Genomic DNA, 17,153 nt, shown 5'->3' with positions numbered 1-17,153 from the left:
GCTCAAGTAGCTCTACAAATTGGACAAACACACACACTGAGACAAACATACACACACACACACACACACACACACACACATATATGCTCGTGCCTACACACACGCACACAAAATCACGCCACAGAGAACGTAAACCTCAGCCACACTGTTAATGGCCAAAAGCCCTATAGACACTGGAACCAAACAGAAGGAGGAATGAATAAGCACAGTATGGAGTCCGGAAGATGAACAACAAAATCTCATGTCTCTAAGGAGGTTCCCCACTGCCAGTTCATTAGTGAAAGAGATAAGGAGGAACCCGGATAACATAAAACGATAGGTGGAGAACACACACCTTTCATGCACTACAAGTGCACACAGACTGTATATTAAACTATTAAAGCCACCTTGTGAAAGCATTTCAATTTTTTTTGTAGTTTAAAAAAGTCAGTACTAATAATACATAAAACATTATCATGTTCAACAAAATCTTTAATACAGCAGACAATACTCTAAAAGACAATGAACTGCACATACATAATTAACAGCTAGGAGCAAAATGAGAATATACTCTTTATTCACCCGTATGTTTTATTAATGCTCCTCTGTATCTGTCATATCACTGTTATCTATGCTATAAAGTGCTACATTATTCACTACAGTAAATGGAATAAATAGATTCCGAAGATTCTCAAGAGACAAAAGTTTAAAGCAGAGGCTTGGGCCTCTTCGTACCCAAGTGTATGTCAGACAGGCAGCGCTATGTATTGTTATTAAGTTGCAGTTAAGTAATGAACTGTTGCATTTCAGCTGCTTCTGTTCATACCAGGACGTCAAAGACTCTTGAGACCTTGTCAATGACCCAACGACTACTATACACTGCATCTGCTTCTCCCCTCTCCCACAGGAACACTTTACGCCAGAGTGCAAATTCAAGGAGTCCGTGTTTGAGAACTATTATGTGACATACTCCTCCATGATATACCGGCAGCAGCAGTCGGGCAGGGGCTGGTACCTCGGTCTGAACAAGGAAGGAGAAATCATGAAGGGGAACCATGTCAAGAAGAACAAGCCAGCAGCCCACTTCCTTCCCAAACCTCTAAAAGGTAAGCCTGCCAAAATCCTCTTCCACATTTTACTCTTCAACATTGGCGAAATGAAAAGCCAGCCATAGGAAGACATAGGGAAGACGCAATATCCTTTAAAAATGAGAATAACATACATTCTCTCCCAGAATGAAAAAAAGAGCAAAAGAGAGAATTTCAAACTCTGGCTCTTTTCTCACCACCCCACAGCTGGCCTTTTGGTCGTGAATTGGGTGTGAATATCATATCATTTTGAAAAGATACATAAATGGACACGGCCCACCCAATCCGATGTCGGAAAGGTATCCGACCAGCAGCACTGACGGAGTATACCGGCAGCTATAAGCGCTATGCTTGGCACCGGGGATAAAATTGATGTAACTACACAATCTATTAAGAAAGTTTTTGGTTATTCAGCAATGTCACTTTTCTATTTGGTAATGGGTTTGTTGTTCACAATAAAGCCATTATCTTCTCCCTGATTAAATGTCCCCATTTTCTTTATACTTTCAGGCCATGTGGATATTCTTTCACTAGAGACTAAAAAAGCTGCTTTCTACATGACCCTCTGCCATCTAGCATTCGCTTTAGAGATTCTGGCATGGACCTATTCAGCAGCTTCCACTAGCTGGTCACACTCTGCTGCAGACAGTGCAGAAGGAGGCTGAGCCATTGTCTGTGACCAGAAGCAGCAGGAACAATATGTTTAAATGCTTTGAATAGTAGCACCCCAGGCTTTACTTTCAGTACAGTAAAGTCACAGAGAACCCCACCTATGCAGGCTATGTGTGTGGCTGTGAAGAACAGAGGAAACAGGGAGGAGAGAGAGAGAGAAATGTTTCTGTTCTCTCTGTTGAAAAGGCCACAGTCCTTTCATCTTCAACAAGACACAGATTTACCTGTCAACAGAGAGGAGACAGAGAAAGAGTCTGTTTTCACTTCAGTGGGATAAAAGAAGAGCACTCTTTTTCTGTCAGTAAGAAATAAAAGGCTTGCAGCACAAAAACTCAAACAATGACGAAAAGAGGGCAGTTTCTTTAAATTGTTGATTACTGAGTAGTTTCATGGTTTGGATCTGTCACATATGGCTCTTTTTATAGTTTCACTTTTTTCTTTTGTGTGTGCGCACGTTAACATGCCTACTAGCACTGTCAAATTATTACTGGGGTTCAGAGTAACTGCGTGAAAGGATAATCAAGTGCAGTCTAACAAATTGACTGTATGAAGAACCAGACACAGTATTTTATCATAAATAATTAAAAGTATATGTACTTTGATATCAATATATTAATATATATCAATATCAATATATTAAGCTCTGCCATGAATGTTACTTATACAAAGCTTATACAAGTGATAATTCTACTTTATTATTAAAGATTCTTTAAAGAATCTTTTATCATTTTAATTAGAAATCAAGCCACAAAACTGCAATTAAAAGATACAATATTCCTGGCCAGATACATCCTCTTCACACCAGACAGTAAAAGTTGTAGATGATACACATTTGTGTGTAAACTATCTTAGTAATGTGGGATTAAATTTTCAGATACCCAGTAGTGATTGCAGTGTTGGATATTCCTATTTTGAACCTAATTCTTATTTTTTTCTATTTGCCATGCCAGCATCTGATTAAGAATGTATGTCTGGCCTCTGAGATCACTATAATAGCTTTTCACTTGCATTTAACGGGCATTCCAGGAGGGCTCAAACACATTTAAGTGCAATAGTCAAAGAAGGATAGCCTTGCTTTATGCTGAAAGAAGAATACTGAGAAAAAGAAAATTAGAATAACAAGGAAAGACAAAGGCTGGTTAAGACAGTAATTCTGACAGATTCCAACAAGCATTGCCGTCAGCTGCCTTTGGTGTATTTTATGAACAAGAAATATAGTATTTGAGGTCCAACAGCAAATCCAAAATGAGAAAATGTTTTTTTATAAATACGTTTCTTGTAATACCCAAAGATGTAAGACATTCTCCTCCTTTGGCACAAACTTTAAATTACCCAGTAATGCACAATATTTACTAAATATTTTACATCATTTAAATTTCAAATGTAGCAAGTCGTTTGGAAAGGGCTTTGCAAGGGAAAGAGAGAAAGAAAAATAAAGGAGAATTTGTTCCAGCAGCTCATAAAGATTCAGAGGCAGTGGTGTTACAGGGCACCAATTAAGAAGCTGTCTCTGCATTGGCAATGGCATCTCTTCCAGCCATTACTCACTGCTCTTCTGGTTCCAGTCTGTGAGTCTCAGCCCACAGCCTCTCATTCTGTCTTCCTCTGGATGAAGCAAGTTCAGCTCACGTCATTCAAACCCAAACAGGAAAATCCTCTTACAATTTTTCCTGAAAGTCTTGATGCAAACCACAAAGAGCTGCTTTTATCAGGACAGTGTGTATTCTGTCAAGTGGCATGTGCATGGAGCCATTATTGTAGAAAAATTATTTACAAATGTGAGTGGAGAGTTGTGTAACTGTATCTTAATCCGTGTGTGCATAATCAGACGTGTAAATGTGTATTGAGATTTGTGAATGTGTACAGGAATCTGCAAATGTGTGTTCAGAATTTGTGTGTAAAGGTGTAAAAAAAATACTTAAAAATAAATACAAATCTGTATTCAGATTTGCAAATGTATTGAGATTTGTAAATAAGTAGACAAATCTGTAGATGCGTACATGGATCAGAAAATGTGTGAACAAATCTGAAAACGTGTAAAGATTCTTTTACACATTTTATAAATGTGATTACACACACACACACACACGCACACACACACACACACACACACACACACACACACACACGGACTGAGACACAGTTAGACAACTCTTCACTCACATTTGTAAATAGTTTTGCTACAATAATGGCTCCATACATGTGTCACTGAAACACTAGAGATTTGTGTGGAGGAATGTGAAAAATGCCAAGATAGAGTTATTATTGGAGATTAATGTTTAAAAATGAAGCCGTCGCCCAACATTGTAAATCATACAATACTGTCACTAACAAGACTGGAGCCAATCATCAGCAGTTTTCCTGTGAAACCCTGCCATTGATTTATGTGAATAAGGATGGTCTTTGGATTGCTGCTGTAACAAAAAAATGCTGGGCTAAGTAAAGTGTCTGAAGGACTGGGTTTGCTGTTTCAGCGACAGACTCCCTTAGGAATGAACATCAAATAGCATCCTTGGCAGAAGGATGTTCACAACATCCTGAAACCAAAGACTGTGAACCTCAGATTACTGATATTTCTTCTGAAAAGCGGCTGATGAGATGCAGATTGAGCCAATGCTGCATACACAGCAAAGCTAAAGCACTAGCAACTCCTGAATTTATAATGCCATGCTGTGAATATAGGTTTTTTTTTTTTTTTTACTTCAGCTCCAACCTGGTCTGCTGTGATCTCTTAATTTAGCTGTTTGCAGGGAGCTATAAGTAAGATTTCATATTATACCATCACACAACCTATTCTAAAAACCAAACCAGAGTGCAGTCCTACTAAACATTTTTTTTTATAGCCATCTGTACACTACAAATAACCGGTCCGGTAACACTTTATAATGAGTACACACTATTAAGCATTAGTTAAGCATGAATAAATACTGAATTCATCATTTATAACGCATGAATACACATTAGTATGTAGTTTATAAACACAGTTAAAAATGTTTTATTTATCATTGATAAGCAGATTAGTTATGGATTAGTAAATACTGAATTGATCATTTATAAAGCATGACTCTGCTGTAAATAGTCATTACTATGTGGTTTATAATCACAGTTATAAATGTTTTACTCTTCATTGTACTGTACATTTCTGCATGCACTTGCACATCCACTATTCAGACATGTATTAATGATTAGTGACTGTGTAAGCAGATGTTCTATAAAACTCACAACAAATTCATTTTCTAATGATGGCCTATAAACAGTTATTAATGCAGGAATTCACAGTTACAAAGCACTTACTACTCATTAATTAAGTATTTTGCACAAGCTTATCTAAAGTGAGCACTATTTATGGCTTATTAAGGATTTACAAATGAGATATAAAGGCTGACAATGCCTCGAGACTCACAAATTGTTCAGTTATCTTAACAGACGAAGGAGAGACACAACACAAAGGGATATAGAACATATTGTATTGATATTTACTGCAACTTCCCAACATATTGTATGAAGACGAACAAGGGTGGTTTATGAAGACATGCTATTGTTGTGATCTTATCTGTTTGGGACGTGTACGTTGAGCTCCCGCTCTCAGCACGTCATCAACGTGATGACGTGCTGAGAGCGGGATGTTACGTCATATTTACGTTAGCTCTCAGAAGTTTCTGACAGTGCAGCCAAGACGAGCATGGAGAAGCACATTGGAGTCGGCGGCCGTCAGCGGCTCTAGAGGAGAGTATGTGTCTTTGTTTGGTAGCACACATTATGGTTGAAAGTTAACGTTAGCTTGTCACTTGTCACTAACGACTGACGTTACTAACGTTACTAACGTTACCGACCCGCCCGCGGTGGCTAAGCCGACCTAGCCTAGTCTCGTCTAGCCGGGCGAGGTGAGTGCCTAGCAGCGGGCGGGTCGGTAACGTTAGTGACAAGCTAACGTTATCTTTCAACCATAATGTGTGCTACCAAACAAAGACACATACTCTCCTCTAGAGCCGCTGACGGCCGCCGACTCCAATGTGCTTCTCCATGCTCGTCTTGGCTGCACTGTCAGAAACTTCTGAGAGCTAACGTAAATATGACGTAACATCCCGCTCTCAGCACGTCATCACGTTGATGACGTGCTGAGAGCGGGAGCTCAACGTACACGTCCCAAACAGATAAGATCACAACAATAGCATGTCTTCATAAACCACCCTTGTTCGTCTTCATACAATATGTTGGGAAGTTGCAGTAAATATCAATACAATATGTTCTATATCCCTTTGTGTTGTGTCTCTCCTTCGTCTGTTAAGATAACTGAACAATTTGTGAGTCTCGAGGCATTGTCAGCCTTTATATCTCATTTGTAAATCCTTAATAAGCCATAAATAGTGCTCACTTTAGATAAGCTTGTGCAAAATACTTAATTAATGAGTAGTAAGTGCTTTGTAACTGTGAATTCCTGCATTAATAACTGTTTATAGGCCATCATTAGAAAATGAATTTGTTGTGAGTTTTATAGAACATCTGCTTACACAGTCACTAATCATTAATACATGTCTGAATAGTGGATGTGCAAGTGCATGCAGAAATGTACAGTACAATGAAGAGTAAAACATTTATAACTGTGATTATAAACCACATAGTAATGACTATTTACAGCAGAATCATGCTTTATAAATGATGACTTCAGTATTTACTAATCCATAACTAATGTGCTTATCAATGATGAATAAAACATTTTTAACTGTGTTTATAAACTACATACTAATGTGTATTCATGTGTTATAAATGATGAATTCAGTATTTATTCATGCTTAACTAATGCTTAATAGTGTGTACTCATTATAAAGTGTTACCACAGGTCCTTTTTTCTGTTGTTTCTTGTTTAATGTATACTGACAGTTTGTCTGATTCTCATTTACTTTGTGTTTCCTTAGTGGCAATGTACAGAGAGCCATCCCTCCATGACCTGACAGAGTTCTCCCGCTCCGGCAGTGGCACACCCACCAAGAGTCGGAGTGCCTCGGCTGTACTCAACGGAGGCAAAGCCGTGAGCCAGAATGAGTCAACGTAGCCCGGTAGCCGAATCCAGGCCTGGGGCCGAACCACGAAACCTTACCTCCAGCAGAGCGTGAATCCAAGCAGACTTCTCTTACCGATCAGCGGTTCAGGACTAGCTACAACAACAAAACCACACCATCAATAAAAAAAACTGTTAGATACCATCCTGATAAATCATCATCAAAACAGCATTAATAGTAAGACACTTAACAGCACATAAATCATTCTGGACTAAATTAAACATTTTGTTTTGGGCTTGAGATTTATCATTTATTACCTAGATCACTCTTTTTTGGTGATGATCACATACCAGTTAGCTCATCGTTATCTTTTTTTTTTTATTTCCTGTGGACAACAACTTTTCTTAGGTCATGTAGACACCAAGCACTCGTGCATCTGTCAGACAGGGACAGGAAGTTAGACGTGTAGGCATTCAGGGCAGCCAGTAATGGCGCTGGTCTACAAGGCTGCAGTGGTACAGTACAAAGCCCTGATCTCTGTCTCATCCATGCTTCTGTGAATACAAAGCCTATAAACTACCTGGTATGGCACAGCCTAGTGCTGCTGGGATTGTGGCCAGCCAGAAGGTAGCTCTCCTGCGTCCTAGTGCACACGCTCAGAGACTGAGCTCTCTAGCATGGGAAAATGAAGCCTATGTTCAGCTGACCTGAAATATAAAAAAGGGACAGCGTGGCTCTCTTGCAGTTTTTGTTTCCTTTCAGAAATGCCACAGCTGCACCTTGGTTGTTTGCTAATTTTCTGAATTAGCTGAGAGCTGTTTATTTGATAACTGGTTTTGTTTTTGTCCCCTCTTGTTCTCTTCCCTTACCATTGTTCAGTATTTGTATTTTTGTTCCTGTTTCATCATTGAAAGGGGTTCCAGCAAACCAAAGACGGAACGAAAGAGTGTCCCTTTAAGCCGCTGAAAACCAAGCCAGTAGAAAGGCAAAGCTGGAAATTTTTTTTTTTCATTGTACATTTTTGATGAAAAAAAGCAAAGATTTTGTGGAAAAAAGGAACAATGGACAAAGGAAGTGATTTTAAACACTTTGAAGTTGGCAGCGTGCTTGATGTTGTGCTTTTTGCTGATATGCTCGACGGCCGAGGTCTAAAACGACTAGTATGTGTCCCCATTCCCTTCTGTTACCACTGTGTCACAATGTCTCCGTCTCTTGTCCTCGTGATTTGTTTCCTCTCTCTGTGCTTGTGTCATACTTCTTCCCCTCCGCCATCCTTTTTTGTCGACTTATACTGACTGACACAGTTCACCATAAGAATATGGTGCAAGCCCTTTCCCAGGATGCTTGTTATGTGTTTGAGTAACTTATTGTGGTGACAATATTTTCTATATTTAAAAAAAGAATACTGTGGACTTTTAGGTGGCTTAACATTTTATAGGACACGTCATATTTGTAAAAGTGAAAAAAAAAAGAAAAAAACATACAAAAATGAACATCTTCCCTTTCTTGCACAGGGCATGTACAAACACAATTATGTACAAAAAGGACCCTTTTTGTGGGCTAGGTACTCTTCCCTTACGCTACATAACTTCTTCCTGGTACATGCTTCTGGGAGGTTTTCTTCTCTTGGTTTCCTCCAGAGGTTGTATTAGGTGAACCTATCTGTTGCATGGGAGAAAGCAGGGAAATTCTGGTCTAGAGCTGCATGATGTAGGCTATGTGTATTAACCCATGTTGGATCATGTGTTCCAATCTACCAGGCTAAATCTGATAAAACAACATTTACAGGCAGACATTGTGGCTGCCTGATAACTTCCAGTTGTTTATTATTTGTTGTATACACAAAAATGCACTGAATAAAATGTTTATATTAAGATTTACTTTTAAAACGTGTGAGACTTTCTTCTTTGTCCTCTCAGTTACCTTATTTTGTACTCGACATGATCTGTGTATTCCAACCTCAATTACAGAGAGGTTTGTGGAAATTCGGGATATATATATATTGGGATATATCTTAAATTGCCTCAAAGTTGACGTGGACAAGCAAACAACGTCACTAAGTAAGCAAGATCACTCTTATCTTTTGGGAAGATATATGATAACTTTTGTCAGAAGGAAAAAAGTAAATCATGTTTAGGTAGGGCTGGGTCCCGAACTTTGATACTTTTATGGTACCATCCGAACTGAGAACCAAGTATCGAAAAATATTTTGTCATTCGGTACCACATTTAGATACTTAAGGGGTATATCTCATCAGCGTCAGTGTGCCAATAAACATGCAGCAGGCTGTCTAATGTTACACATCGTAGAGGCATGCAGGAAAAACATTACGTTTACCCCTCGGGATGGATAACCTGGAGCCAAGGCCGAGAGTGTTTCTGATGGCAAACGTTTTGCTTATAGACTGACGGTCAAAAGAGAAATATACCTGAAGTTGTCAGACCCGGATGAGCTGCTCCTTAGCCCAGAGAAAGCAAGAGGTCTCACTCACCTGGCCACACAGTCATTACCTTCTTATTATTTTTCTTTTTTAGATAAGCACTCGCTGCTACAATGGACTATTGCGATTACTGTTAGTTACTAATATTCCTATGTTTGGACCGATGCACACAGACCCATCTCCCTCAGGGTTCCTTCTTAGTAAAGGGAACTGCAAGCTGAGCATGATCAAACAAGCTTTTATATAATTAGCAATTGCAAAATGAAAAAAACAATCCCACTTGTTGGGTAAAATCAGAACACTTCAGTGCTATAGGATCTTCATATGTGCAGAGAGGATGTGACACAAGGTACTAATTAGCTGATGAGCCATTGGCTGCTAAGGCAAGCCGGGAAAGAATGATCAGAATGATGGCATTGTGTTAACCTACCAGGCTTTGCTAATAAGGTCAGTCCTCCTCCTCACTGTCTGTCATTTCGGGAAGAAGCACTTTCTTTAATGAGGAGTTTTGTCCATGATCACTCTGCTCTGATTGTCGCCCACAGTGCATGTCAGAAATGATAAGGGAAAAGGGTGTCAAAATGTAACCCAAAGAATAGGAAATATAAGAAAAATATCAAATCGACTGCAAATACTATAGGGTGTAGCTAGTAGTGCAATGGAAAATATAGGAAGAATATTGAAGGTTTTCTGAATTCATTTATTAGGATACGTCCATCAAGGACACATTACCTTCAATTTTTATTATTATGTTATTTTTTGTTTGAAAAACTAGAAAATCTTGCTGACAGACATCCTGATCAACCTATGCTGTCCCTTCTAAAAATGAAGCCCTCGCGGCCAATTTGGCATTTCAATGTTTTGAACTGGCCATTGTGCCCTTCAAATAAAAGTTGCAGATTTCCTTATTCAAAACTACATGACACAGAAAATAAACAAACTCATGTTTCCCAGTGTCTGGCATCAGCAGGAATGTGACTTCTCCTGCAAAAATATTTGAGACCGGTCAGAGAGTCTGTGTTATAAGCATCTTGGCGTAATGTTAACAGAGGCGTAGTTACATTACTTTAGTCTGCCATAAAGTGAGTAGATAAGCTCCAGTTGCCATATAATAGTTACTGTGTGTTTTGTTTGCAGCCACAGAAGGCTAACACTAAGTAGTTAGCAGCTATGAGTCAGGCTTAAGACAATTAAAATAACCTAAAACAGGAGATCTCCCAAATATGTTTAGGAGCTGCAGAGCACCAAGCTACAGGTCAGTTGCGATCAATCTGATTGCATCTTCTCTTGTCATTTTTTCCACAACAGCGAGAAAAATGAAAAGAGAAAATGCAATGACTTGTAGCAGCTGACAAGGTAACCCATCACAAACAGGCAGGTTACCCACAAGCCCACCTTTCTTACTGGGGAATGCTCAGAAGATAACGCACAGTGCAGTTGTGGGTGTGAGAAGCAGAGGTGGTTTTCAGGTAACTGGTCAATCTTACTAAGGTAAAAGTATCTAAGTATTATAGCAACATTTACTTCAGTGTGTGGTAAAATGGCCTTTGTCAGTGACAATACTGTAGATATGTCCTTTTTGTATATACTGTTGGGTGGTTTTGGTCTTGATGCTCTACATTTTGGCCACAATTCCCCAATACATTTGTATGTATTAAAGGCCAAAGTGTCCCTGCCCTAACAATGACTTAATTCCAGACCTGCTACTATATTATTCTATTACTATTAGCTCCTCTATGCCGTTGTAAAATGTGGGAAAATTAATAACAATTTATCAACTTTTTTCAGTTTTTTTTCCTTTCTTAACTGTCAATATAATCAATATACGGTTTTAGTTTTTTACTACCGATCAAGGCATTTTTTACCTGATCGTTATTGTCTATATTGAGCTTTATTGACATGATCTGATCTTTTGTTATATGTCAGTTGTCACACAGTAGTTTTTACTGGCTTTCATGCACAGTGCAGCCATTGTCAACCCTCTCCGCTGCCTCTCCACTCTGAGCTCTGTGTGTGTCAGAGAGCACACGTTATAGAGCCGACACAGCCACACTCAACACGCCACTGCATGTGCAACAAAGCCCAACGAATAAAAAGCCGAATACAGACAGTTAATTCAGGTAACTCAGATAAAGCCTGTACTGAAGCACTAAATAGTGGAGAGAGAAACTCCCTCGACAAGACAAAAATTATTACAGAGGGTTTGTTATTTTATACTTTATTGCAGCTGTAATGCAGGCATTTTATTCTTAATGCAATGCAGAGCTATTTAATTGTCAAACATTGGATTGATTTAAATAACTTTAGTAATTGGAAGTACGCACTGTGCACTGAATTATCAAAAAAAATTAAAATAGAAAATATATACGCACACACACAACAAAAGATCCAAGTATTCTGCAAGCACTATGCAGCTTCCACTTGTTAACCTATATATACTGCAGTTGCAAATTCGGTTCAGAGGGTCAAACGAAGAAGAGCAAAGAGACTTTTTTGGGGCTACTACAATCTATTGTATGACTCTGCAATAAGCCTGACTATCCTTAGAGTGGGAGATAGAGTAGGCATCAATTTGGTCTTTGGAGACTGCCTCATTACGCCCATTGCCAGCACAGACAGGAGAACTAATAGGCCTCTGTAATATAGGCCCTGATATGAGCTACTTCATCGTTCATGTAGTTTGACATCCCCCTACTCCCTTCATTTCCTTTTGCCTATCTCTAGACTCCATTCATTAGCATGGGGCAGTTCAATTCATTAACAGAGGCTGCCTGCCTTGTTCAGAGATGGTGATGTGAGGAGCAGCCACTTTCACTTTGTGGCATCTCTTTTTCTCTTTCCCTCTTTCTCTCTCTCACTGGCCAATCAGTTGTTCTGCCCTCTGCTTGGCCAGACTAATGAGGCTTCATGGATCCCCCAAAAAGAGCATGGTATGCAAATTCTGAAGTATGTATCACACATACACAACGTCAAGCAAAGCTATTGCCACTCCAGTGTGCAAGGATTTGGGATCTTGAGTAAGATCAGCCTGGAATAATCTGTCACGAATCAGACAGAGCTGATGGAGCTGTGATATATGTGAGCACTGTGTACCTGTGAATGCTATAACTCATTACCCTTTATCACTGCCAGCCCAGACTGAGTGGCTTCATTTCTCTCTCTCTCACCCAGTCTCCCTTTCTGTCTCTCCGTCTTCACAATTGCGCTGTCGCTTTTTTCTTTACACGTACATAAATGACATGAATGTTTCTATAAATTGCTTTTATGAAAAATTTAATGATAGGCTCAGAGCATGATCTTTTGGTTCCAAGTTACAACTGTTATTATTGATTAGATTAACTGTTACTAAATTATTCATTAATGTTTTACAAATCAGCAGTAAAATAAATTACAGTAAGAAAAGCATTCATAAATAATTTATTAACACCGATAAAGTCAAAAATAACAATTCCACCCTCTTCATGACTATATTGTATGTGGAAAATATGTATAATCAGATTTACCATTCTTCAAGTCAAAGGTAAACTAAATACTTGAAATCTCATATATTGTTATATTATTTTATATTCCATTGGGATTAGAGGTCCTCTCACATTCAATGTGGATGTTACAGATGTGTCTTGTTGCATTTCAGTATCCTTTTATTAATTTTGTGTTATACAGAAAATAATTTTACACCTGCCAGTCATAAAGTCAATGCATGAAATTACTCTAATTATGACACGAGCTGGAATGATTTGCTGCTTACATTCTGTACAAAACTTAATGTACAGCAAATTGAGTTAAGTGCAGCTTCTCAGAAATATTGATGCTTTTACAACCTTCGAAAGAAGACAAAGACAACTGAATTTAATTGACTGGCTGACGCAGAAACCTCCCACGAGGGGCAGCTGTAGCTCTCATTTACTCCTCTTCGTCTGCTCCTTCTCATTGTCCTTTATCTGTTTGTTGTGGACAATTTAGAAATCATTTACTCTATACAATGATATCTTTCAAATCAAAAGGGTAAATTAATATTGTGTGTTGTCGAGAACTGGTCTCTTTGAGCTTCTTGTTATTTTTCACAGAGCCCAATCCCTGAAAATGGACTATACCAAAACAAACAGAGGGGAGTAATTGAAGCTGACAGACCATAAATAATGCTGAGGTATGTTGCTCTAAACCATGGAGACGTACCAAAGATAAACAGGCAGGAGTGTGGACAAAGAAAATGTGATAGAGGATAACAAAATAGGATAGAATGGCTTAACGGTGAGATAAATAAAGTCACCCAACCAGCTAGCGTTGGGGAACAAAGTTGTGCATATCCCTCCATGGGGGAGAAAACAAGAGAAATGAGTGACACTTCAGTTTAGTTATTGTGCAAAAACAGTGCACAGGGCTGGCATATATGCTCGGGCTTTCACATGAAAAACAGAACAAACCGCAAAAAAGTCAGGTGACAGCAGTCAAAAACACAAGCCAGCTAACAATCAGCAGGCCTTCAGCTCACACACAAGAAAAAATTGTCAGGTTGAGAAAGTGATGAAATTGAATGAAATTCACCACTGCTAACCTTAAAAGTGCCTGGCCTCTCAGTCCCTCAGCACTGCCCTCTGAGAGCTGTGAATCCAAATAGAGTCTGCTGCTATTGGTCCCTCTAACAACTTCACTTCCATCATCCGCCACATGTGCCCCTGGTTGGCACAGAAAAGGCAGTAGCTTCATTTTCAACAGATTACCCTGAGCAGAGAGTGTCTCGCACCTCTGCTTATCAGCGCTACCAGCACATCAGAGCACCGGGGACCGGCAAAAAAATAGGTGAGACACACTGCCCAGAGAACGCACATTGATAACATTCACCACAAATAGCACAAGACATCCGTGCTTCCCCCATTAGAGGTGCAGTACAGCCAGGGTGTCGCCTCCTGCTTATTCCTCAGGCTATAGTTGGATTTAATGTGGATTGTTTGTCAGAGATCGGAGCTCAACCCTCTTGTGATTGCTGAGAAAGAAACTAAAAAAACTCTGGAACACAGAATTTCAGACAAGTTTTTTTGTTAAGTTGGCTCTGTGCTCCAGCCCACCACGCTGAATTTGAAATGAAACAATGCCTGGTTGAAGTGCAATAAGAAACAGCATGGAAATTGTAGCAAACACGATTAATTAAATTAAATTAATTTTAGACATATTTTCATTACATTCAGTTTATCCTAAGAGTTATTATTTAGTTAGATTAAGAGTTTTGTTAATTTTTTTTTAATAAATAATAATTTTAATTTAAATATTTCAGTTAGATTTGACTTAAAATATTGCTTCATGTTTATGAGGGCCAAGAACTATATTTTTGTGTGAGTGTAATACTATCTGATTACACTGTATGTGTCTGTCTATTCATCCATCTCAATGGCATAAACAGTAGTTGTAGATAGATCAGTGTAGAGTAGGAATAGTTCAGATTTAATGCAAATGAATGCTTGTGTATAGAGAGCACAGTGCCGTGGGCAGTCTAACTCTACTTAAAGACTTGCAGCGGCACTTCCATCTCAGTAAGGTGTCACTGTATATCAAGTTGATGTTTGCCTGAAACATTTCGACATCCAAGGAACTTTGGCTACACAGGGAAATTGCATCATCATGGAAGCTGACACCACAACACTGTATTTTCTGTGTATTAGATAACAGATTTAGACCACACGTTATAACAAATTACAGAAAAGCTGACCAAAACTCCTTTATCAAAAGCCTTTTGTCTGGTTTGAGCAACTTTTGCAAAAATCCAGTGATGACATTAATTCACACACCTGTCCTAGGTCTGCTGTACATCTGGCCTTTCTGGAGGTTTTATCTGGGATCATATATGCACAAGACCCATCGTGTCAAAGATTACATAAACACACAGGGAGTAATTAGACTGAATGGAGAGAAATAATTGGTTGATGCAGCACTATGAAAGCCTGAAAGGGTTTTGACCAACCAGTGAGTGTGCACATATCCCAGTCTCAGCCAGGAAAGACAGATTAACATTATTATAATCCAGACAAAGAGAACAACCCATTACTTTAATGAAGAATAATCCCCAGTTAATAACATGGAAGAGCAGCTTTGGATATGAATTATGGATAATGTAAGGAGGAAATGTTTTCTCTGTTGTGTAAGGCAGCTGTTCTTATCAAGGTTGTTATTATGTATTTGCATCCCAAAAAATATTCTAGTGGGGTTTTAAAAAAAAAAACATCATTAATATATATCTTTACATGTTTTATCCGACTGATGGTGTTGTCTGCTTAAGGTACAGTAAAGTGGATAGAGTATCTCTATAGTATCAGTGAATGAGACATTGATATAACTCTGTGCCTTGCACTTAAAAGTTGAAAATGTTTTGAGTTGATATCAGCTAAAAAAAACAACATATGTCAGAAGAGGGGCATGGAAACCAGATGTGCTGTAACATGTAGGAAAACAATGGTTTTGCGGGTCATCTGTGATCTTCCCACTATCATACATGATCAATATGTGATCAGTAAATGCCAGGAGTTATTTTGCACAAAACAAACAAAATTAGAACAAATTACAATATTTCCTTGTGGCTGTATTGTATTCTGGTCTATTGAGTCTGGAGAGAGTTTGTATCTATTCTCTGGTTCATTAATGATGCATTTCTCCCTGAAGGATTATTAAATGTCAGTGGAAAATTTTATCTGATAAGAAGCTCTTCCTCTTTGAATCTGAAGGACTGTGGAACGCCACATCCTGATGTTTACTGCTAGAGATGTTAGATTTACTTTTGGGCAAACAATTAACACTGTAGCTTTCCTAAAATGCCTTGGTGTGATATTACATTATCTGTGATAGGCTAGTTTTTCATGGGAATACAAAATATACTGTATATAGCCCATTGACAATTTTCTGTACAACTAAAACCTGTTAGTACATAAAGGTGATCGTCTAGGTTTCGATCAGATGCTCTTCCCTTTTCTTGATTTTTCCTGTGAGATTTTGTGTTGGAAATTCATTACATTTTTACTCAGTTTGGGACCATGTGGCTGTGAGTCTAAGAGAATAGGATCAGAAACATTTCATCTACTTTGATATTGTGGGTTCAAATAGCAACCACTGTCTAAGGTCATACCCTCACTCTCTTCTGTCTTTTCAGTCACTCTCCCACACACCAATTGAGAGAAGAAAGACGTTACACAATTTTTGGGGTTTTTTTTCCAAATGAGAGACCTTCTCATTTATCTTTTTTTTTTTAGTCATGTTTTTAAAAGGTTTGTGTGAGCCTGGTGTGTATTTCTTTCATCAGATACTATGAAAAGGTCTTGTGTCAGACCCACCAACCATGTTTCAAGACTTTGTTCTCAGTTATCATTGTATATGTTTCTTTCAACCACACTGCTATGTCATCAATTCTTACAGACAGGAACATACAATTAATTTTGCTATCTGAAAATCTACTTGAAATGAGTTGACATTCAATCTATGTCCAAACAACCAACATGGTGTGTTATGCAACTACAGTACATTTTAAAAGTGCTTCCATTATTTGTTTCACTATTTCTTTACCTTTTTTCTAACTGGATTTGCTTCAGTACTTTTAACCTCAATTTATTAAAATCTCAGTCCTGCCAAGCCAAGTCATTCCCTCAAGACTACAGGAAACACTTGGCATACTACTCATTTCCCTCTTCTCCAGCACTGTGAATCACCTGTTCCTATTTACCATAATCTGCCACTCAAATAGAGAACAACAGATATCATGTTTCCACCAGAAAGTGAAGAATCCTTTCTCGCTCATTTCTTGTCATCCTTGTTTTTGTGTGCATCGTATCCATGGTATCTGAAGTGCAAATCCATTTCAGCTAACATTCTCCTCTCTTATTGTTAATAACCACCCATTTTTCTCTTTGTGCTGCATGGTGCTCTCCCTCCATCCTCTCCGTCTCACTCCTCCCTTCTCCCCACTGCTTGTTTTCATGTGCAGGAAGGGAATCC

At 38.6% G+C, this 17,153-nt stretch overlaps 1 protein-coding gene across 6 annotated transcripts in view; it reads left to right on the top strand.

Moving 5' to 3' along the window:
• The window catches only part of fgf13a (fibroblast growth factor 13a), a 94,748-nt gene extending 86,120 nt beyond the window's left edge, over positions 1-8,628 (top strand). For all 6 annotated transcript variants that reach the window (XM_051421042.1, XM_051421045.1, XM_051421041.1 and 3 more), the window contains 2 exons: positions 887-1,085; positions 6,656-8,628. In XM_051421042.1, the coding sequence (XP_051277002.1) occupies positions 887-1,085; positions 6,656-6,792 (336 nt within the window). In that variant the 3' untranslated portion in view covers positions 6,793-8,628. The remainder of the gene's footprint in view (positions 1-886; positions 1,086-6,655) is intronic.
• The last annotated feature ends 8,525 nt before the right edge of the window (positions 8,629-17,153 follow it).

The sequence above is a fragment of the Dicentrarchus labrax genome, unplaced genomic scaffold, assembly GCF_905237075.1.
Source record: "Dicentrarchus labrax unplaced genomic scaffold, dlabrax2021, whole genome shotgun sequence".
NCBI lineage: Eukaryota > Metazoa > Chordata > Actinopteri > Moronidae > Dicentrarchus > Dicentrarchus labrax.
Note: the sequence above shows the minus strand (reverse complement) of the source record. Positions and strands in the feature narration are given on the sequence as shown.